Source organism: Hyaena hyaena, unplaced genomic scaffold (genome assembly GCF_003009895.1).
Source record: "Hyaena hyaena isolate Hyena2069 unplaced genomic scaffold, ASM300989v1 scaffold_23, whole genome shotgun sequence".
Classification (NCBI taxonomy): Eukaryota; Metazoa; Chordata; class Mammalia; order Carnivora; family Hyaenidae; genus Hyaena; species Hyaena hyaena.
In genome coordinates, this window is record NW_024080655.1 from 1,219,317 (window position 1) to 1,241,031 (window position 21,715).

The window sequence follows — 21,715 nt, forward strand, 5'->3', positions numbered from 1 at the left end:
GCTAGGCACCGCCCTGCGGTGGAAATCAAGCTCTTCCCGCCAGCCTGCTTTGCCGTAGGTGTCAGCACTTCTGTTTCCCCAGCCCCCTCGAATCTCAGCTTCTATGTGCGGAGTGGTTGAAACTTGCAGCTTTTAACTAAGCTTTCCCCAAGCCTGCTGAGTGTCTGCCTAGGAAGTAGGAATGGGCTGGAGGGCGTGTAGGCTAATCAGGCTTAGAGGTCTTGTGCCCTGACTTAAGCCAAAGGCCAAGGCCATTGGCCCTCATGGGTGACCCTCTGCCCGTCCCCAGAGGAGACAGTTCACATGCATCCTACTTCCTGCGTCGAGGAGCCAGGTAGGAGCTTCTGTTAGTGGGGGAATGCTGGGCCTTTCACTCTATCCTCCAGGCGTTTTTGAAGGGTGAGAAGAGACAACATGCATTAATGGTAGATCTTGCACTAAAGAACAGTTAGGGACAGAAGACATTTCCAAAAAACAACACTTGGCAAGAAATGAATGCTTCAAAAGAAAAACTCAAACACGGTTTCTTGATGGGAAGATAAGGTCAGAGTGTTAGAAGGGGGAAAGGCAAGCGGGTGGCTTTTCCATTGCTGGCTTGTGGCTGTGTTTTCAGAGCTGTGTCACAGAAGCAGAGTCGCCCCCTTTACTCACACCAGCAGGGTGCTCAGTTCTAGGGGGATAATGAAATGTAAGAAATGACCCTTCCCCTAAAAAGGTTTACAACCTACTGAGCAGAGAAGAAAAATACATGTGACTAGTCAAACCGTTCCAGAGAGAAGGCAGTTGAATACTAAATTGTGGCATGCCAACCCAGACTTTTAGATGCATTCAGAAAAGATAATCCAATGGAGAAAGTATTTAGGAAAGCTTCACAGGGGAAGGTGGAATTGTGTGGAGTTCTATTTGAATTTAAATAGGGTTTGGCTGGAGGAGAGAGAAGAGCATCCTAGGGCACAGAACAGCTTGGTAGGAGTGGGCACGAGTTATAAAAAAGAGAGAAACATCCCCTGGTATCTGGGAGCTGGCCTGGTATATCAGTTAGACCTTGGTGTTCTGTCGAAATAAACAATTGCACAAAACACCAGATAAGTCCACTCTGTGACCATGATAGATCAAGGCTAAAATATGACCACTCATGTCTGAACACAGGAAGAAGTAAGAACATTGTCCAAACCACAAAAATAATCAAATATCTCCCTATTAGTTCAGCTAACATGAAAGCACTTTCTTGGCGAATCACAGCTTTAGCTTTGCTTCATTCCTTCCACCTTGTAGATAAGATTTATTGACACCCAGTCATAGAATTACCCCCATCTCCTCTAATCCAGAGCAAAGCCCCGCTTCCCTGAACCTTATCCAAGTTATCCAACACAAACCAGATCTATAAGTCCTTCCTAGTACCTTACAGCAATGTTCCACCATATGCATTCTCTGCTATAATGAGCAATAAACTGCAAGTTCAACTATAGGGGTGTTCTTTTTTTTAAGTATTTTTAATTAAACTTCACGCCCAGTACAGGGCCCAATGTGGGCTTGAACTGACAAGAGTCAGATGCTTAACCAAATGAGTCACCTAGGTGCCCCAACACGATTGTGCTTGATGGTGTTTGGATTGGAGGCATTGACATTTATGAGCAGGGTGGGATACAGCTTGAAGAGGAGAAAGTTGGTCATATTGAGGATCTGTTCAAAAAGAGGCCAGAGGGGTAAATTGAATGGCAGGCAGAATTCAAATTTCATTAATTCTACTGACATTTATCAAAACCTCTATTCCTGGAACTATTTCAGTGAAAGAGAATGCTGAAATGAAAAGTGCTCTTTGCCCCCAAGGAGTGTGTTTTTTGTTTTTTTGTTATTTTTTTATCTTTATTTTTGAGAGAGAAAGAGTGAGAGTAGGGGAGGGGCAGAAAGAGAAAGGGAGACACAGAATCCCAAGCAGGCCCCAGGCTCTGAGCTGTCAGCACAGATCCTGACGCAGGGCTCGAACCCACAAACCGTGAGATCATGACCTGAGCTGAAGTCAGACACTTAACTGTCTGAGCCACCCAGGTGCCTTGGCATGTGCTTTTTTAAATCATGGGAGACACAGGTAATTCTACAGGTACAATAGGGTGTGATAAGTATAGTGACAGAGGAAGATTGGGTTCTGGTGAGACTGGGGATGGGCACAGAAAAAAGACACTAACTCAGCTTGGAGTAAAGTTAAAAAGAACAGTGTCAAAGAAGTCTTCCCAGAGACGGAGAAGGGGCCACTTAAGCTGAATCTTGAGAGATGGGAGGGGTGGGGAAGGAACATTCCAGGCAGAGAGAGTAGGAAATAGGAAGACGTGGAGATAATAATTAGCTGTGATAGGTTCATGAGCAGAAGAAATGTCCTGCTTAATGCCAGGTTTTCCCAGAATCTGTTTTTAGGATTGGGGAGCTTTTCCATGGTGAATTAAACAAAACAAAACAAAACAAAAAAAAAACCCATGTGTGAGTAGTGGAAACCTGCCTTGAATATGCCAGTAAAGTAGTTTGTTTCAGGTTGTGCTTTGGGGTATTTTTACCCTAGGTTTTGCTGTGTTTCACCACGAAACAACTGCCTGGGGACTTAATGTCATCCATTCCCATCTGATGAACCATTAGGTGCAGAGTGGACGAAAGTATTTCATATGTAGTTTTTGATGCCGCTAACCTGATAATGAGGTAGACGGTACAGCATAGCTCTGGTTTCATGCCACAGAGAGGCTGTGCTATAAAACACTGTTTATGGATGTTTTGGTCTGATCTATGACACTACCTTTGACATAAGGCATCACAAGGCAATTCATTCAAAAGCTGCTGGTTATAGCAAATTAAGGTCTCGTGTTCACACTGGACACTGGGCAGACCACGAGCATGACCCTAAATAACGGCAGTTTCTTTGATCTGCAAAACAATATGTGGCTTATGTGTTTTCTGAAACAGATACTATAGCACAGTGGGAAGAGCACTGTTCTTAGATCGAGTATCTTGGGTTCCTCATTTCATTTCTCTGTGCCTAAGTTTCATCATCATGAAATCAGGACAAGGTCCTAGGTGGTCTTTCAGATCCCTTCCAGGGTTCAAAGCTGGGATCTTGTGACTTGCTATTACAGCAGCAGAAACCAGTGACTGCTCTCAACTCTGGCCTCCCTGTGGAAAAATTCCATCAAGTAGGAATCGTTTCTCTGGTGCAGGCTGGTACATGACTCTGATTCTGATCAAGCTGTCTATGGATCCAAAAAGTCTGCTGAGTCTGCAAAACTATCCGTAACCCACGGGGATGGTATGTGCTGGCTTCCCACACACAGTTACCGCATCCAGTGGTTTGCAAATGACACCCTCAAGGATTCTGCAGGGCTTGCAGGGGACCAAGGTTTAAATTCCTCCGAAAGGATTAGAGGCACACCGAATACAGCATCCAGGGTCCCTTTTGTTTGACATCTCCAAAAGGTATTTAAATGCCCAAATATGAATAAATTCTGTAATAGTGCTAAATGAGAGCACGACTCCTACCCTCTGGGAATAGCATCCATTTTCAAAAATACAGGGGCACCTGGATGGCTGTCGGTTAAGCATCTGACTGTTGATTTTGGCTCAGGTCATGACCTCATGGTTTGTGAGTTTGAGCCCCACATTGGGCTTTGCACTGACAGTGTGGAGCCTACTTGGGATTCTCTCTCTCTCCCTCTCTCTCTCTGCCCCTCCCCCTTCTCTCTCTCTCTCTCTCAAAATAAATAAATAAATAAACTTAAAAAAATACAATCTGGGGTAGCTTTGGAAGTGTCAGACAGCTGTGTAAATGCCAAAAAAGCCCACATTCTGTCTTGGCTGAGAGGCATGAGGCACCATCAACTCTAAATCAATATCCTGTCATGAAATACCATAGATACGGGATGCCAGGAAACTTCTCTAGGCAGCCAGATTTGCAGGGCAACTGCCAGAGTACTGAAATAGTATATGGGAAAGTGCTTTGCAAACTGTAAAGTGTTCTACAAATAGAAGTTGTTATATAATCTCCTGGCAATATGTTATTTACTGATAAGATCTGATAAAGGTGGTGAGGAAGCTCTTTGCCATTCTCAAGAGTTCTCACCAGTCAGGTAACCACTGGTGGTGGAAAGAGGGGGAAGCAGAGAATCAGAAACCAGGGGTTTGAATTCTGGCAGTGCCCTCTACTCAGTCTCTTCCAAGGACTGCAAAAATCCCAAGTGGCAGAAAGAAAAATGATTCTCCCTGTGTTACAGCCAAGCCAGTTGCCTATGGGTGGATGAGTCACGTGCTGGTGGGTCCGGGAGAGCTACATTCACATCCCCTTACATTCCCATCTTCCCACTCCAACCTCCACGGCTCTGCTTTGGCTTTTGTCCCTACTATGACATTGTAACTCCGGGAACATGTGACAAAAAACTGGCCCAAGGAACCACAGCTAAGTTTCTGTCAGAGAAGGCAGTGGGCAGTGTGGGTAGCTGTGGTTCTTATTGGTGAAGCCAATAGCCTGGAGGGGTATCTTGGTATCTGTATCTTGGTATAGATCTACTCACAACCTCCCCAACACTTGAGACTGTCAGTGGGCATCCTCGTAGGCAGACGCGTTTACTGTCCTTTGTGCTTGATTCTCCCTGTGTCATAAGACCCTGGAGTCTGAAAGGTTTGTAATTATAGGCTGCCTACAAGTCCAAGCCACATGTGTGTTGGCAGCATTGAGGCTGCTGCTCTAGTCTGCAAAGAGGCACATTAGCGAAACTGGATGAACTATTCTGAAAGGCAGCCTGCTTTTCAAGTCTATGTCGTATTTTACAGATTTCCAAGGCTAACAGCTATGGCCTCCTGTGGCCTGGCGTGGCGGGTTGAGGAGTGGTCCCTGAAAAGAGAAATCCACAACCTAATTCCCAGACCCTGAGAAATGTCATCTAGAGAAAGGATCTTGTAGATGTATTTAAGTGTCCTAAGATGAAGAGATCATTCTGGATTATCCCAGTAGTTCTTAAATCCAGTGCCAAATGTCCTTATGAGTGAGGCAGAAGTAATACAACGCTGTGTATCAACTATACTTCAGTTAAAAACAGCAACAACAGGGGCTGTGTGGCTCAGCTGGTTGAGCATCTGAGTTGTGGGATTGAATCCTCTGTTGGGCTCTGTGCTGAGCATGTAGCCTGCTTAAGATTCTCTCTCTCCCTCCACCCCCCGCCTCTCTCTCCCACTCACGCACGCTCTCTCCCTCTTTCTCTCAAATAATTAAAAACAAAAACCAAGAACAACAAAACAAAACCCCACAGCCACAACTACAAACCAGAGCATAATATGTTGTGTTGTGGAATTGCTGCCTTGTACACCTGAGACTAATCTAACATTGTGTGTCAACTATAATTCAATACAAATAAAAAGAATCAAAGAATAAAAACAGTGAGGGGCACCTGGGTGGCTCAGTTGGTTGGGCATTGAACTCTTGTTTCACTCATGATCTCATAGTCGGTGAGTTTGAGCCTCACATCAGGCTCTGTGCTCTCAGTGTAGAGGCTGCTTTGGATCCTCTGTCTCCCTCTCTTTCTGACCCTCCCTTAGCTTGTGCTCTCTCTCTCTCTCAAAAATAAATAATAAAACATTTATAAATAAGTAAATAAACAAATAAAAATAAAAACAGTGAGGCAGAGGGGGAATGAGACACGGACAGACACAAACACACAGATAAGACCATGTGAAGACAGAGGCAGAGATTGGAGAGATTTGGTTATATGCCAAAGACTGCCAGCTTGCCGGCAGCCACCAGAATCTAGGAGAAAGGCATGTGAGGAAAGATTCTCCATGTCCTCCTACCTAACCCCCTCCCCCCAACTCCCTGAGCCTGGGGAGGGAGCATGACCCTGCTGATACTTTGATTCTGGATTTCTGGCCTCCAGAACTATAAGAGAAGAAATTTCTGTTGTCTTAAGCCATCTGGTGTGTGGTACTTGGTTAGCTGTAGGAAACTAACATACCCAGTCTCTGCTGTGGGGCTCAGCATCGCCAAGTGGGAGAATGGCTCATGGGTGGTGGGGTTAGACAGCTCTCACACTCCCATATCCTTGCCATGTCTTTGAGAAATCTTAGCACCTCTGTGAGTCTTCCCCTTTGTAAACTGGGAAGAATTAGGCCTTCTGGATAGGGTTGTTGTGAGGCTCAGGTGCCAAAGTGCCCAACACAATGCACGCCAAGCCACAGACACTCCATGCATGTGCGCCCTCATATCCTTCTTCACCGCTGTGGCCTGCCTCACCTCAGGCACAGAGCCCCCAGTCTGAGGTTGACCTGCATGGGTTCTATCCCTTCCCCTAGTTCATGGTGATGTCCAGAATAATGCCTGGCCCTGCCTTCCTGACACACCCACCTGGACATCCGAGCATCTCAACATACTGTATCCAAAAGTGAAATCTTGATTTTCTGCTCTTCCCCTCCCTCTTTCACATTTCTGCTGCCTTGGGAAATGGCATTTCTGCCTCAGGACTCGAGGTAAACGCCTGCAAGTCATTTTCATTTGTTTTATGTTTAAACCTTTCACTTTGACCGAATTTCAGACTTAACAAAGAGTGGTGAAAAGTTTACAAAGAATTTCCATATACTCTTCCCTAATATCCTGAATGTAACATCAGACATAACTGCAATACAATGATCAAGATGAGAAAATTATGGAGCGCCTGACTGGCTCAGTTGATAGTTGGTGGAGCATGTGATCTCAGGGGTTGTGAGTTCAAGCCCCACGCTGGGCATAGAGCTTACTTACTTACTTACTTACTTACTTTATTTATTTATATTTTTATTTATTTCTAGGAGAGAGAGAGAGACAGCATGAACAGGGGAGGGTCAGAGAGAGAGGGAGATACAGACTCCGAAATAGGCTCCAGGCTCTGAGCTGGCAGTCAGCACAGAGCCCGACGCTGGGCTCCAACCCACGAACCGCGAGATCATGACCTAAGCGAAAGTCGGACGCTTAACCGACTAAGCCACCCAGGCGCCCCTAGAGCTTACTTTAAAGAGAGAGAGAGAGAGAGAATGAGTACTGACAATATTATCTACTCTATAAACTTTATTCAAATTTTGCCAAGGGTCCTGCTAATGTCCTACTCTGGTTCAGAATCCAATCCAGAATCACAGGTTGGGATTCATTTTGAAATGTACCTCTCCCTTACCAACCACGTTTAACCCATCAGCAAGTTCTATTGATTCCTTCCCCAGAATACTTCTTCAATCCATGCACTGCGCACAACTTCTACCACCCTAGAACCAGCCCTGACTGAAGTGACCTAATTGGTCTCCCTGTATTAGTCTCCCTCGAATACAGAGGCCACATAGTTTTTGTGTAAAGGGCTTGATAGTAAATATTTTAGGTTTTTCTGGCCATGCAATCCCCATTGCAACTACTTAACTTCGCCATTGCAATGCGGAGCAGTCATAGACCATATGTAAACAAGTGAGTGTGGCTGTGTTCCAATAAAACTTTATGGACACTGATGGGGCGCCTGGGTGGCTCTGTGGGTTAAGCGTCCGACTTTGGCTCGGGTCATGATCTCACAGTTCATGGGTTCAAGCCCTGGGATGGGCTCTGTGATATCAGCTCAGAGCCTGGAGCCTGCTTTGGATTGTGTCTCTTTGCCCCTCCCCCACTCATGCTTGCGTGCTCTGTCTCAAAAATAAACATTAAAAAAAACTTTATAGACATTCAAATTTGAATACCTTATAACCTTCACATACCACAAAACATACCTCTGTTGATTCTTTTTAACCATTAAAAATTTTTTTTAACATTTATTCATTTTTTGAGAGACAGAGACAGAGCACAAAGCCGGGGAGGGGGGGAGAGAGAAGGAGACACAGAATCTGAAACAGGCTCCAGGCTCTGAGCTGTCAGCACAGAGCCTGAGGTGGGGCTCAAACCTGCAAACCGCGATGTGAGATCACGACCTTAGCCGAAGTCGGTCGCTTAACCGACTGAGCCACCCAGGCACCCCTCAACCATTTAATCATGTAAAAACCATTCTTCGCTTGTGTGCCACCCAGGCTATGGTGTGCTGGTGCCCTGTTCTGTATCTGTTCCTTACACAACATGCAGAAAGACAGTTCGTCACTCTTCTGCTTAAATTCCGCACTCAGAATAAGACAAAGCCTGCAGTGTTTGGGTGCTGCCCGACTCTCTTACCTCACCCTGCACTTCTCACTGTCTCATTCACCATGCCCTACCCACCCTACCTTCTTTCCCAGAAGGTCAAGTTCCCGTTTCAGGGCCTTTGCACACATTAGTCCTTTGGCATAAAATGCTCTCTCCTCGGTGGTTCCCTCATTACCTAGCTCACTTTCATTTGTCTTTAGGGTCTTTTTTGGGTAGAGAAGCTGAAACTTCCTGAAATAGGTCTTCTCTGTCTCTCCCCTAATTGAATTTATGTTTCCCCTGTTATTCTCTCCTAGCACTGTATCTTAAATGTTTTTTTCCTTTAATTAAAAAAAAGTTTATTTATTTGGGAGGGAGAGAGAAGAGAGGGAGAGAATCCCAAACAGGTGCTGCCATGTCCGCACAGAGCTTGATATGGGGCTCAAATCCACGAACTGTGAGATTATGACCTGAGCTGAAATCAAGAGTCGGTCGCTTAACTGAGCTACTCAGGCGCCCCAAATGTTTTTCCCTTTAGAACACTTATCATGATTTGTAATTATGTATACAGGTGGCATTTATTTGTTTTAGTGGAAAACCCCATGAAGTCAGGGGAGCGTGTCTGCTTTACGTGCATTGTGGACCAGTCACCCAGCCTGGTGTCTGGCATACCGAGTGTTCCTTGAAAGCCAGCTAAATCGATGCGTCCTCCACTAGAATTTCTTTTTGACCAATAAGAAGGCCCCCAGTGTCTTTAGAGAAGGTTGGGAGTGAACCAGGGCAGCCTTCCCGAGCAGAGCCATCCGCCTACTGAGCTGAAACCTGCACTGGGTGTTGTGGCAGCTCCAAGTACCTTCCAAAGAATCCGCCCCGGGCAAATTCCTGACCCTGGAGAAGTTTTCTCTACTGGCCCCACTGAAGCCTGCTATGCATTCTTACGCTAATGCCATCCATCTGCTGTCCTTCCTGCCCAGAACGGCTTCCCCCACAGAGGTTAACCCCTCCCGTTAACTCTGATAACTCCGACCAGTTTTTCTACCTGGGGTTGCCGGGGGTCTTAAAAACATAGCTGTTGAACCAGAATACTTTACTCAGCTGCCAGTCAGGAATGCTGGGGCAATGTCCAGAGGCCACGAAGAGAAACACTGCAGCCTTCCGAAAAGACAAAGCCTGCCTGCAGCCCTCCCTGCACGCTCTCCTCTCCCTTCGTGGGGGCTGCCTGCCAGAGTACTTTGGATACATTTCATCTAGCCCCTCACACGCATACTTCCCACTGCCTATAGGATAAAGTCCGAACTCCTTAGAACCACCTTGCCGATCTTCACTATTCCATCTCAACTAATTTTCCAGCTTCATCTTCCATCTGCCTGAACTCAATATTCTAGATATTCTAGACCAGAACTGTCCAACAGAGTTGCCACTAGCCACATCGTAGTTAATTAAAATTAAATTAACTTAAAAATTCAGTTCCTAACGACAAGTGCGAAATAGCCACAAGTGGCGAGCGGTTACGGACTGGATAGTGAGACTGTCCAATGACAGAATGTTTCCATCATTGCAGAAAATTCTATTCGGACAGCCCTGTTTTAGACAATAAGACCCGCTCATGATTTCCTAAAAAGTCTTTATTTTAATTATACAACCAACACATAAGTATATTCTCATTGCCAACTTTCTAACATTACAAAAATCTCTTTTGCCAATTTCTAGAACTCTCTGTAGAGACAGCCATCAAAGTCAGTTTGGTATATATTCTCTCTGAATGTTTCGTCTTTTTCATTTAACAGTGTCTCGGAGATCTTCATATAAGAACACATCTCTAGAGGCACCTGGCTGGCTCAGTAGGCAGAGCATCAGATTCTTGATCTCAGGATTATGAATTCAAGCCCCACGTCAGGCTTGAGGCCTACCTAAGAACAAAACAAACCAAAACAAACAAACACATCTCTATCTACCTTGTACAATAAGCACAATACAGTAAGCACAGTAATAAGCACAGCATAAGTACAGTAAGCACAACATTAATGAACTCTAGGTTATTCAACCTTTTTTTTTTTCTCTCTCTCTCTCTGGGCATTTATTGTTATTTCCAGATCTCTGGTGTATATACAGGATGATAAGGGCACTGTTAAATTTTTTTTAAATGGCTGGCATGGCCAGTGGGCCACTCTTGAGTGGCAGGGCCTGGGCCCCACTACCCTGTCCCCAGAGGGAGTCTGTGGTCCAGGGCCTCTTGTCACTGTTTGGCCAATGCATCTTGGTGACCCGCTGGCCAACACCCTTTTGATGGACAATTTGTTTCCAGTTTTCCCTCACTGCAAACAATACTGCATGCAAACATCCTTGTACCTTTTTTTGCACTTCTACGCATATTTGTCTAGGGTAGATTCCAGAAAGTAAAATTGTTGGATCACCAAGTCATATGCTAACACCTCTGGGGCTTGGCACACCCTGGTGCTCCTGCTGAGAATGCCTCTGCATGTGACTAATTCCTGTTCATCAAGACCAATCAAGTGTCACCACCTGGGGAAAGGTGGGCTCTTCTGCCTCTGTTTTCCCAAAGTACTTCTTACCCACACTGTATCATCATCACACACTTAATATTTGTCTCATATTCTCAGTATCTGCATAGGGCTTAGCATAAAACAAAAATTTAAATGATTTCTTGACTGGATGACTGAATGAATAAACAAACAAATAAAGGTACGGTGGTTAGGACATTCCAGAAACTCAAGGTGAGTGAGTCTGCGAGGGTTGTGAGCTGGGGCTTTGGCCCAGTCTGCACTCCCCATGCCCCCACCCCTGGTGTCCTGAGCCAAGCTGCCTCTCTAGGTTTCTGTCTATCCAGCCGTCTGACCTTGAGCATCTCACCTTTTCTTTTTAAGTTTATTTATTTTTATTTTGAGAGAGACAGAGACAGCGTGAATGGGGGAGGGCAAAGACACAGGGGAGGCAGAGAATCCCAGGCAGGCTCCGCCTGTCAGCCCCAAGCCCAGTGTGGGGCTCGCAAACCGTGAGATCATGACCTGAGCCGAAACCAAGAACTGTACACTTAACAGACTGAGCCACCCAGGTGCCCTTAGGGCATCTCATCTTGAACTCTGTTCAAGTCAGATATTGCGCTGATAGCCACGTGAGCGAGCAGGGGCTCTCTGGCTACAGAGTTTAGAAATCTGAGCCCTGGGGGCAGCACTGGGGGGGGGAGTGGCTTTCCTAAGGCAGCTCTGTCTCTTTTCACCTTTGAAGCAGCTCAGTATGCTCTGAGTTTTGGTTTATTTTTTCTCCCTGCAGTACCTTAGGGACAATTAAAATCAGCTGCAACATTTCTGCATTCTGCTTCCAGATTTGAATCTAAGGGAACCCAGATGCTTTCCACTCATATCCTTTTCTCCTTGTGAGCTGATCAACAGCCCTGTTTTCTGAATCTGTCTCTGGCCTGCCTTCCCCAGATGCCAGTCTGGCTTGCAGCCTTTATTTTTTAACGGGGTTTTAATAGGCGGTTCCTGTAATTAATTTCATTCTTGTGTTTTCACACTTACTGTCTAGGTGCCTAAAGGGCCCCAGGCACTAGGTGGGATGTTAACTGATTTAAAATAGTACCGAACACTATAGCTGTCATTATATATTACCCCAGTTCCTCTCATTTACAGCTTTCACAATCATTAATTAGCTGGGGCACATGGCCCATTTGGGAGGTCAGCCGGGTCACACGTCATGTTTCATAGAGGTAGAAATATGGAGGAAAGTGACTTTTTCATGCCCCAACAGAGACTGGGTGTTGAAACTGGTGTCAGAAGCCACATCCTGCTGGGTACACACCCTGTGAGAGCCAAGGCCAGCATGCACTAGTCAGGTAGGATTTGCCAAACTCGTGGATGCCCATTTTCACCCTCCCGCCAGGACTGCGTAGCGACTCAATCCTCAGCCATGAGTACTACCACCTGAAATTACCCTCATTCATTCTCTTCAGGGCCCTTTTCTATTTTATGAGCGTATGTATCTGCGTAAAGAACGCGTAAGTGACTCCTCTCGGATTCAGAAACAACATACTTCTGCTATTTTTAAGAGCCGCAGTTTAAAAATCCGCGCACACGCACTCACGCTCCTCAGGGAGTGGTGGAGGGGCGGGGAGTGGGGACTTAGAGTACGTGCTGGAGAGAGAACAGCCTGGCCTTTGGCTTCCCAGAGTACTGCACCGTCCCCCTGGGGGCGCACTCCATGGAGCCCGCGGCGGCTTTCCATTCCCGAACGGTCTTGCACCCTCGGGACCCTCTGAGCGCCCGGGGCCTCGGACCCTGCTAGCCCGCGCCTCCTCTTTCCTGCCAAGCGGAGGGCTCGCTTGCCGGGTCTCCGGCCCAGAAGGGATCGGGGCGGGTGCCGTGGAGACCAGGAGGTCAAGCAGGTGGCGATTAGGTCTGCCTCGGAACATTCTTGGACCGCTCCAGTGGATATAAATAACAGACGGGCTGGCTGCGAAAAATCCCAGGGTGGGGGCTAAGGGGGGGGGTGAGGAAGAAGGGACTTATTAAGAGTCGGGTGGCATCGTGGCGATCTGGAAAAATCTACCAAAGCTGGTGACTGACAAAGGGGGTGGAGGAGAAGGGATTTAAGAATGAACCTTGGTACAAAATCTGGGGAATAAGAACACGGAGGGGGAGGAGCTCATGCCTTTTTGCCCCACCCCCATCGCGTGTCAGATCCAGTCCACAGAATGCGCCTCCGATTGGCTGCAGGGCTGTGCAAGGAAAGGGCAACGGTTTGGAGTTCAAGGTCTCTCCCGACTACGGATCTTTTGCAAGCTGGGAACGGTCTCTGAGCCTCGGTTTCCGCATCTGTACAATGGGAATCCTAATGCTTAAAAGAGGCTGCTTGTGAGTGTCGCTGGAACGAACTTTTAAGAAAGCTATGCTCAGCAAATAAGATGTAAGGCAGTGAAGCCCCCAGGCCTCCCATCAAGGGGTGCCGGGGCAGACCCGATCCCTTCCCGCTTCCACGGGTCTCCCAGGCTCTGCAAAGGCCAGGAAGGGCAAAGCCGAAATCTGACTCCCTGTAGCGGTGCGGCGCTACCCTGGGGAGTGGGCCCTGGCTCTTCTCCTGTTGGAGCCGATACCTACGACCCGCGTTCGGGGAGCAGCCGGTGGCCGCGACGCCTGCAGCCCCTGCGCCCCAGCCTCTGGCGGGTGGGGTTGAGGCCGCGCAGCGAGGAGAGGGCGGGGCCGGGGGCCGGGCTTCCCGGGGGAGGGCCGGGCGCGCTCCGGGAGGCGGCGGCCCCGGCCCGAGAGCTGCAGGACTCGGGCCGGAGCGTGGCCGGACCCCCACCCGCCGAGACGCCCAGGGAGGACGCGGTGAGTGCTGCCCCGGCGGGAACCGCGGGGGAGGCAGCGGTGGGAGAACCCGCCCTCCCCTCCCGCTCCTAAAGTTTGCAGCGGGACAGACTCCCTCTCTGGGAACCCGCGGCTACCCGACTCCGCGCGAGGACAGGAATAGGTGCCGCCGAGTGGAGGGGGTGTCTCATCTGCGGCGCCGCGCACCCGGCAATTTCCCAGGCCGGCCGTGGAGAGGGGGACGTCGGGGGTGGAGGGCCACACCATCTCCTGGGGCTCTTCAAAGGCCCCCCAAAGGTCCCCCCGCTGCCCGGGGACCCCTCGCTCTCTGCAAAGAGCCCTAATTCCTGGGCCGCTGTCCCGGGTCACCTTCTGGAGTCCACGGCGGGGCTGGCCCGGCAGGGTGCGCCCCCTCCCCTCAGCGGTGATCGGCTGGCCCCACCCCCGCCGAGACCAAGTTCAACAAGTTTGACCAAGAAATCGTAAAGCCTCCATGGTTAGGCCTGGCCCGGCCGCTCCGCGTGGGCTCCACCGGCTGCGAGTCGTGCAGCTCCAGACCCGCAAGAGGGCCGGTCGAAGGGCGCCGTCCATAAGGGCTGAGGTCAGAGTCGGGCGGCCCGCGGGCTCCGAGGTCCGGTGTGGAAGCTCCGGGTTTGGCGTGCGTCATCAGGGAGCAGGCACCTCAGGCTGCAGGTCGGGTTTCCAAAAGTGCCCCTTTGTTATGCCCCTCCCTGGCCCTGCCTCCTCCCCTTTCCCTGCGCCACCCCTTCCCCCACCCCTTCCCCTCTTGGAAGGCTCTGGCTGCTGCTTCCAGCAGCTCTATCCTAGGCACCACTCTCTGGACCAACGGGCCGCCCACTCCTGAGCCTTCACATCTTAGGGTTTCAGGAGGACCGGGAGGGGCTGCTGGGAGAAGAAACCCTTGGGCGCAGCCTGTGACTCAGGAGAATGGGCAGGGCAGGATGGAAGTGCTCCCTCCCAGTGGCATGCCCCCAGCTTCTGGGAAGGGTGGGGGCTGGTCTGCGCCGGCAGGGGTGCGGGGGGGGGGTACCTACCTGCCTTAGATAGGGAGAGTGGGTTCTTCCCCGAGTCTCAGGACTCCCTTACCTTGGCCCAGGCAGCTATGAGGAGACCCTGCCAAGCCCCAGCCGACTTCTGCAGACCCAGTAGGTACTGGCTACCTGGGTCAGGAAGCGTTCATTATTTGCTTTCTGAGCTCTTGTGCGCAGTCGAGTGTGTTCTGGGGACCAGTCTGGGTCTCTGCTGAAGTCGGGAGGCACAGGGTGCTGGCCCTCCTCAACAGGGGCCATGGTTTGCACCGCCCACCCCCACGGCTAGATCTAGCCAGGGCTGTGGGGCCTGGCTGTGCCTGGGACTCTGGGCTTGTGTTTGCTCTTGGAGGCGGGAGGGAGCAGTGCCAGCCCTGCACACACAGCTTGCTCTGTTCTGGGGCCAGAGAGAGGGAACGGGTGGGGGGCAGCTCTCCCGGGAGCCAGAGCCTGAAGGCTGGAGCAGGCAGGGGGCCTGGGCCCCAGGATGCCTCCCTGGGACGGCTCCGAAGGCCCTGTGATTTACAGCTGCGGCTCTGTTTCTCTCCATCTGGTTGGCAAGTCCTTTCTGGGTAAATGGGGCAGACTTCAGAGGAAGCAAGGTGAAGTGCTGAGGACCCTTGTGGACCAGCTGCTCTGTCCCTCTCCTGCTCTGTCCCCAGACACCTCCATCCACTGGAGGCCTCAGCTCTCTCTCCCGGAGCTATTAGGGCCGGGTCCCACATGGGGCAAGCTTTCTCACGGCTGCTGTAGCCAGCAGGCTCCCTGGTCTTTAGGTGGATGTCATTTGTTTTTTTATTCAACTACTAACTCCAAAGCCTGAACAAACACAAATTGGACTCCCTCTGCCAATGACTGGGGACAGATTCTGCCTTGTCAGTCACAACCCAATGGAATATATCGTATACAGCCTGACTGGGGGCTCACAAGGGGGTGTGTAAAGGGGGATGGGACAGTGGGGTGGGGAAGACTGTGAGGAGGCCTCAGTTTGAGTTTTGAAGGATGGATAGTGGTTTGTCAGTTTGGAGGGAGCAGTGTGATAGAGTCCTGCTTTGGGGGCAGAGGGCACATACTGTGTCCTGGGCCTGACTGTGTCCCTTGGGCCTGCTCAGAGGAGGAAGCAGTTTCCTTCTAGGGGCTTGAGTCAGTGCAAGGGACAGCTGAGACCCTGCCAAGAGGCAGGAGGGGAGTGGCCGCGTGCCACTGTGTCCTCTAACCCCTGGGTGGTGGCTCTGGGGTTGGAATCCGCCTTGCCCTCCTCTGCAACTCTGGAGCACACTCTTACAAGAGCCTAGTCACCTGTCTGACTCCCTCCATTCTGCCCCAGACTCTGTGCTTTTGAGGGCGGGGCCGAATTACTCATTATTCACAGAGGCTTGTGGGACATCAGTGGATGCTGTGGAACAGGATGAATGTCCCTTGGGACTGTCAGGCCCCTCGTATTTCTTGCTCATTGACTGGTTTGAGTCCTTTTTTTTTTTTTTTAATTAATTTATTTTGAGAGAGAGAGAGCAAGAGAGCTCATGGGAAGGGCAGAGAGAGGGAGAGAGAGAGAATCCCAAGCAGGCTCCACACCATTAGTGCAGAGCCCTATGTGGGCTCGAACCTTGAGATCATGACCTGAACCAAAATCAAGAGTCGGATGCTTAACTGCCTGAGCCACCCAGGAGCCCCTCCAGGTTTGAGTCTTAAACCAGCCCTGGCACAGAAGACCAGGAGGCAAAATTTCCATCTTAGGAGGGAGCCAAGGCTTCCTTAGGAGGACAGTGAAATGCACTTGTTCAAGCTTCTTGGCCAAGATAGGATTCGGGCCTCCTGGCCACCAGTCTGCTCTCGCTGGCAAAGGGAGCTACTGGAGTGTGGCTGGGACCCTCTGACTTGGCCTTGTCTGGTAAAGGGTCGCCTTGTTGTTCAAAGAAAGGTGATGGCGTCTGGCTTGAGCAGGTACCCTCTTCTCTCATCTGTAGTCATTGGGGGTGGGGGGAGCGGTGGGGCCCTCTGCCCACCCCCCCCACCCCCCGCCTGCCACCTAATCCCCTGCTGGATCGTGTGACCGGCCTGGCATTCTCCTGGCTGGAATCTGGCGCTTCTGACAGCAGTTGCTATATCGGGGGAGCCGGGCACCGCCCTGGACGCTCTGGGTCCCTGCCCTCACCCCCTGCTTTGCTTTTGTCAGCTTTGAGGCAGAATCACCATTGAAGCTTTAAGAGTTGGACACCCAGGTCCCTGAAGTGATCTGCAGGCCCCCCCGGTAGGTGGAACGAGGCTGGGTGGGGGAGGGGTGGGCAGACTCAGGGCATGAGGAGGAGATTTGAAGCGGTCATCCTTTCTCCTATCCCCGCCCTTCCTGGGGCCTTCCAGACCTCTACCTGTGAAGTCCTAGCTCTGACAGTTCCTTAGATGGTGGGGAGAGTGGTGGGGACAAAGCCCAGGGATAGGAGAGAATCTTTTCCTCTCCCCACAAGTGTATATCCGGCTTCCCTGCTTCCCCTTCTGCCCCCCACAGCCCCAGTCCGCCACCATTCCGTGCTGCAGGGACACCATGGCTCCAGAGGAAGACGCTGGAGGGGAGGCCCCAGAGGGCAGTTTCTGGGAGGTGAGCAGCTGGGTCCTAGGTTTGGGGGTGCCCACCCCACCCTGGGCCCAGCCACCTGTCCCGGGAGGAGGCTAGCTGTCAGCCCCGGCCCTGGCGGGGGCTTCTCCCTGGCCACCCCACCTTTCTGCTGTCCGCCCCAGGCTGGTAACTACAGGAGAACCGTGCAGCGGGTGGAAGACGGGCATCGGCTCTGTGGGGATCTGGTCAGCTGCTTCCAGGAGCGCGCCCGCATCGAGAAGGCCTACGCCCAGCAGCTGGCTGATTGGGCCCGCAAGTGGAGGGGCACGGTGGAAAAGGGTGAGGCAGCGCTCGGGCCTCGCTGGGAGCAGAGGGCCACCCGAGGGTGGGGAGACCAGGCAAGGCGGATTCTTTTTTGTACCTCTTACGGAAGGTTTGAGGCTTTCATGTCTGCCTTCCCTTTGAAGAGGGAAGAGCCTCCTGGTTATTCTTACAGTTATGCTGTTAAGAGTTTGCAAAGTACGGTCCTCCATTATTTTGATATTTTTAACAGCCCTAGGGTAGACACGGTCCTGTTCTATCTATTTTCTAGAAGAGAACCCGTAAGTTCAGAGACGCCAAGTGACTTGCCTGATGTCACACAGCTAGGAAGAGCTAAAGCTTGAACTTGGGCCTTCTGACGCAGGAGCGTGGGATCGGTCCATCTTAACAAGCTGCCTTCCTTGAGGGCGGAGGCTAGTTCTTCCCCTTAGGGGCAATAATGTGTAGTGCTCAACACCACAGATTTGGGTTTGAATCTCAGCTCGACTTGTAACTGTAATGCTTTGGGTGGTTAGCTTCACTTTTCTGGGCTGCTGTTTGGTGTCTGTTAAATGCTGATCATCCACGTGGTGGTGGATGGAGATTCAATGAGATCTCGTATACCAAGGCACAGAGTAGACCTCGAGAGGCAGCCGCTGACCTCTTTGTTGTTCGTCTCTGCATTCCCTCTGTGCCTGGCACCAAGCGAGAAGGGGTGGGCTGGTCTCTGGTGGCGGCCCTGGCCCGGCCCAAGCCCGTCGCTCCCCGCAGGCCCCCAGTACGGCACGCTGGAGAAGGCCTGGCACGCCTTCTTCACGGCGGCTGAGAGGCTGAGCGCACTGCACCTGGAGGTGCGGGAGAAGCTTCAGGGCCAGGACAGCGAGCGGGTGCGCTCCTGGCAGCGGGGCGCCTTCCACCGGCCAGTGCTGGGTGGCTTCCGCGAGAGCCGGGCCGCTGAGGACGGCTTCCGCAAGGCCCAGAAGCCCTGGCTGAAGAGGTTGAAGGAGGTGAGCCTGGTGGGGGGGGCGGGGGGGAAGGGAGTGCTAAGGGGGTGGGAATGGGTCCCTTCTTGAATCTGCCCTGGGCCACCGGGGGCCAGGGCTTGGCGTGCAGGGTCTGGACTTGTCCCCATGTGTGCCAGGTTGAGGCATCCAAGAAGAGCTACCATGCGGCCCGGAAGGAGGAGAAGACCGCCCAGACTCGGGAGAGCCACGCAAAGGCAGACAGCGCCGTGTCCCAGGAGCAGCTGCGCAAGCTGCAGGAGCGGGTGGAGCGCTGCACCAGGGAGGCTGAGAAGGTACCCGGCGGCCGGCGGGCCTTTCCCAGCCTTCCTCACCTGCCACCCGCTCTCCAGATCATCATTTAAAAGAGGAGCCAAAGAAAAGACGATGCTCTACCCAGGGAAAGAAGCGGTGCAGTTTCGGGCATTGGGAGGAGCTTAGCAGTTGAGGAGACTTTGCAGCTCCTTCCACCGCATCCTGCCTGGGACGGGCTCTCGTGTGGCCTGCTCTTCCAAAGCACCCTTTCCTCCAGCTCTGTGTATCTGCTGCTCCCTTTCTACCTCCTCCTTGAAGCCTTTACCATTTCTTCTACCTCCCCCATAGGTTGCCCTCACCTCACTCTGCATCTTCACTCATCAGACTCTCAAAGTTGCTGTGCCCAAGTATCACCTCCCTTGTTAGGCTACTAGGGTCTTGGAGGGCATGAGCTGGGTCTGCAGACTGATTGCTGCTGGTGCCTGGCCCAGGGTCTCGCTCCTGGGGGCGCTCCGTAAACACGGCTGGAGTCCTTAGTGGAAGAAGGTTTGTCCTCACTGGGCCCCTCTTCTCCCACCCAGGTGAAAACCCAGTATGAGCAGACGCTGGCGGAGCTGCATCGCTACACCCCACGTTACATGGAAGACATGGAGCAGGCCTTTGAGACCTGCCAGGCCGCGGAGCGCCAGCGGCTTCTGTTCTTCAAGGATATGCTTCTTACCATACACCAGCACCTCGACCTCTCCAGCAATGAGAGGTATGGCCTGCGAGGAAATCAGGGGCAATGCTGGGTCTCCTCCATCTCCCCCAGGCTCTGGCCAGGTGGAATGAGTTTGGGGGTGGTGCCAGGGCTTGGGGCTCCTCTGTCTGAGGTTGTGCCTTGGGTCGCAGGTTTCAGGAACTCCACCGAGACCTGCATCAGGGCATCGAGGCAGCCAGTGACGAGGAGGATCTGCGCTGGTGGCGCAGCACCCACGGGCCAGGCATGGCCATGAACTGGCCACAGTTTGAGGTATGTGTTCTGGGCTGGCTGGGGCTGGGAGGGGTGGGGGGCTCAGCCTGGACCTGAGGAGGGAGGCTAGGGCTTGGGGTGAAGTAGGTGAAGGTGTGAATGGCTCGGGCTGATTCTAAGCACTGTCCCCACAGGAGTGGTCCTTGGATACCCAGAGGACGATCAGCAGGAAGGAGAAAGGTGGCCGGAGCCCTGATGAGGTTACTCTGACCAGCATCGTGCCCACAAGAGATGGTGCTGCACCCCCGCCCCAGTCCCCGGGGTCCCCAAGGTAAGAGCCAGAGACCTGGCTGTGGGAAGGAAATATCTCAGTCCCCTGCCCTGCCTCTGTCTCCTTCCCTTCATTCCTCTCACGCCCAAAGTGGACTGAAAATTGGTGCCAGGAACCTTAGGACCTACTTAGTAGTTATAAGGATGCCCGTGTTGATGGTGATGTAGATTTTCCAGGTGTTTCCCACGTTCCCTCTCATCTACTGCTCATATCAGCCCTGTGTGGCAGGAAGTGCGCCGAGCTCACAGGCATGTGTGGCAGAACTCAGACTGGGATTTTTCGGTTCCTCCCAGCCTGCCTCCCCTGGGGTTCTTCCAGAGGGTGAGCCCCTGGCCCTGAGTCCTAGGCTCTCTTGCTCAAGGTAATCCTCATGCCCTGAGTCTGTCCCTGTCTGTCTCCCTCTCCAGCGGTGGGCAGGATGAGGAGTGGTCAGATGAGGAGACTACCCGGAAGGCTGCCACGGGGGTGCGGGTGCGGGCACTCTATGACTATGCTGGCCAGGAAGCTGACGAGCTGAGCTTCCGAGCAGGTACCCAGAGACCCCTTTCCTCTTCCTTTCCAGGCTCTAGCTTCCCTCTCCCCTCCTTTATAACAGGGGTGTGGGAAAGGAAAGCCATCTACTTCCCAAGGGCCAGTTCTCTGATTCTCTCTCTCTTATTTATAATGTTTATTGATTAATTTGGGGGAGGGGGTGAGGGAGGGGCAGAGAGAGAGGGAGAGAGAATTCCAAGCAGGATCCACGCTGCTAGGGCAGAGCCTGACACGGGGCTCAAACTCACGATCCAGGAGATCATGATCTGAGCTGAAACTGAGTTGGATGGATAACCAACTGAGCCACCCAGGCGCCCCTGTTCTCTGATTCTTCAGGCTACTCTGGGTCTAGCCCCCAGGAGTCAGTGTCTTCTCTGAGCCCTCACCTGCCTCTCCAAGTCACCAGCTGGGGCCTGCTTGATGCATTTAGGGTCTGGGGTGGAGCGGCTTGCTGACTCTGACCTCCCTTTGCCTGCGCCAGGTCTCTTCTAGTTGGGTTCTCGTACTGCCCCCCCTCCCTCAGTCCTTGACCCAACTGCAGGAGCGGAGCTGGGCCAGGGCAATTGGCAGTGACTAATCCCCTTTCCCCCAGGGGAGGAGCTGTTGAAGATGAGCGAGGAGGATGAGCAGGGCTGGTGCCAGGGCCAGTTGCAGAGCGGCCGCATTGGTCTGTACCCTGCCAATTACGTGGAGTGTGTGGGGGCCTGATCTGCCCTAACAGCCCTTCTGCAGCGTTTCTCCACCCTGCGTCAGAGCCCAGCTTCTCTTGGACAGCCGGACCCAAGGGCCCTGGACCATGGTGCCCCTTGCTGCCCCCCTGTCCCTTGAGGAGGAAGGAAGTCCTGGGATCCAGGGAGGGGAGCGGCCTGCATCTAGGAAGGGACTGGTAGGGAATGACCAACTGAGGCTAGCCTGAGGGGAAGATGGGGAGGTCAGGAGGTGACAGAAGCGCTCAGGGGTGCCTGGGCCTCTCCAGGAATGCATGGGTCCCCCAGGAGCTGTGGACCCAGTTCCTGGTCTCAGTGTTTTGGGATTCCTGGGGTGGTCTTGGGGTGGTGAGTGTAGTTCTGGGCTAGCAGCACTCTCCTGTGACTTGTTTTAGTGTGTATTAAAGTTGGAGAGAAAAAAAAAAGCACTGTCAGGTGTGTGTGCATCTTTTCTGATCCTCCACCCTTGCCCGACTGCGGAGGTCATCTGGAGAGAGACACTGAGTGGGGAGGTCTGTGGGCCAAGAGTATGTCATGGGAAAAGGTTTGCCAGCTTGGTATCTGTTCTGGAACTTCGGGACCCTAA

General features: G+C 52.0%; 1 protein-coding gene across 4 annotated transcripts; it reads left to right on the top strand.

Moving 5' to 3' along the window:
* Positions 1–101: 101 nt before the first annotated feature.
* Positions 102–21,557, top strand: PACSIN3 (protein kinase C and casein kinase substrate in neurons 3). Of its 4 annotated transcripts, none has more exons than XM_039226754.1 (11): positions 102–334; positions 16,675–16,749; positions 17,005–17,094; positions 17,235–17,391; positions 18,124–18,359; positions 18,494–18,649; positions 19,190–19,365; positions 19,500–19,620; positions 19,755–19,891; positions 20,299–20,420; positions 21,015–21,557. In XM_039226754.1, the coding sequence occupies exons 3-11, from the start codon at positions 17,041–17,043 to the stop codon at positions 21,128–21,130; spliced, it is 1,275 nt and encodes a 424-aa protein (XP_039082685.1). In that variant the 5' UTR covers positions 102–334; positions 16,675–16,749; positions 17,005–17,040; the 3' UTR covers positions 21,131–21,557. The 4 variants fall into 4 exon arrangements, with proteins under 4 accessions (XP_039082685.1, XP_039082684.1, XP_039082683.1 ...); XM_039226753.1 differs by lacking the exon at positions 102–334 and adding an exon at positions 12,912–13,048; XM_039226752.1 differs by lacking the exon at positions 102–334 and adding an exon at positions 13,380–13,470.
* Positions 21,558–21,715: the final 158 nt, after the last annotated feature.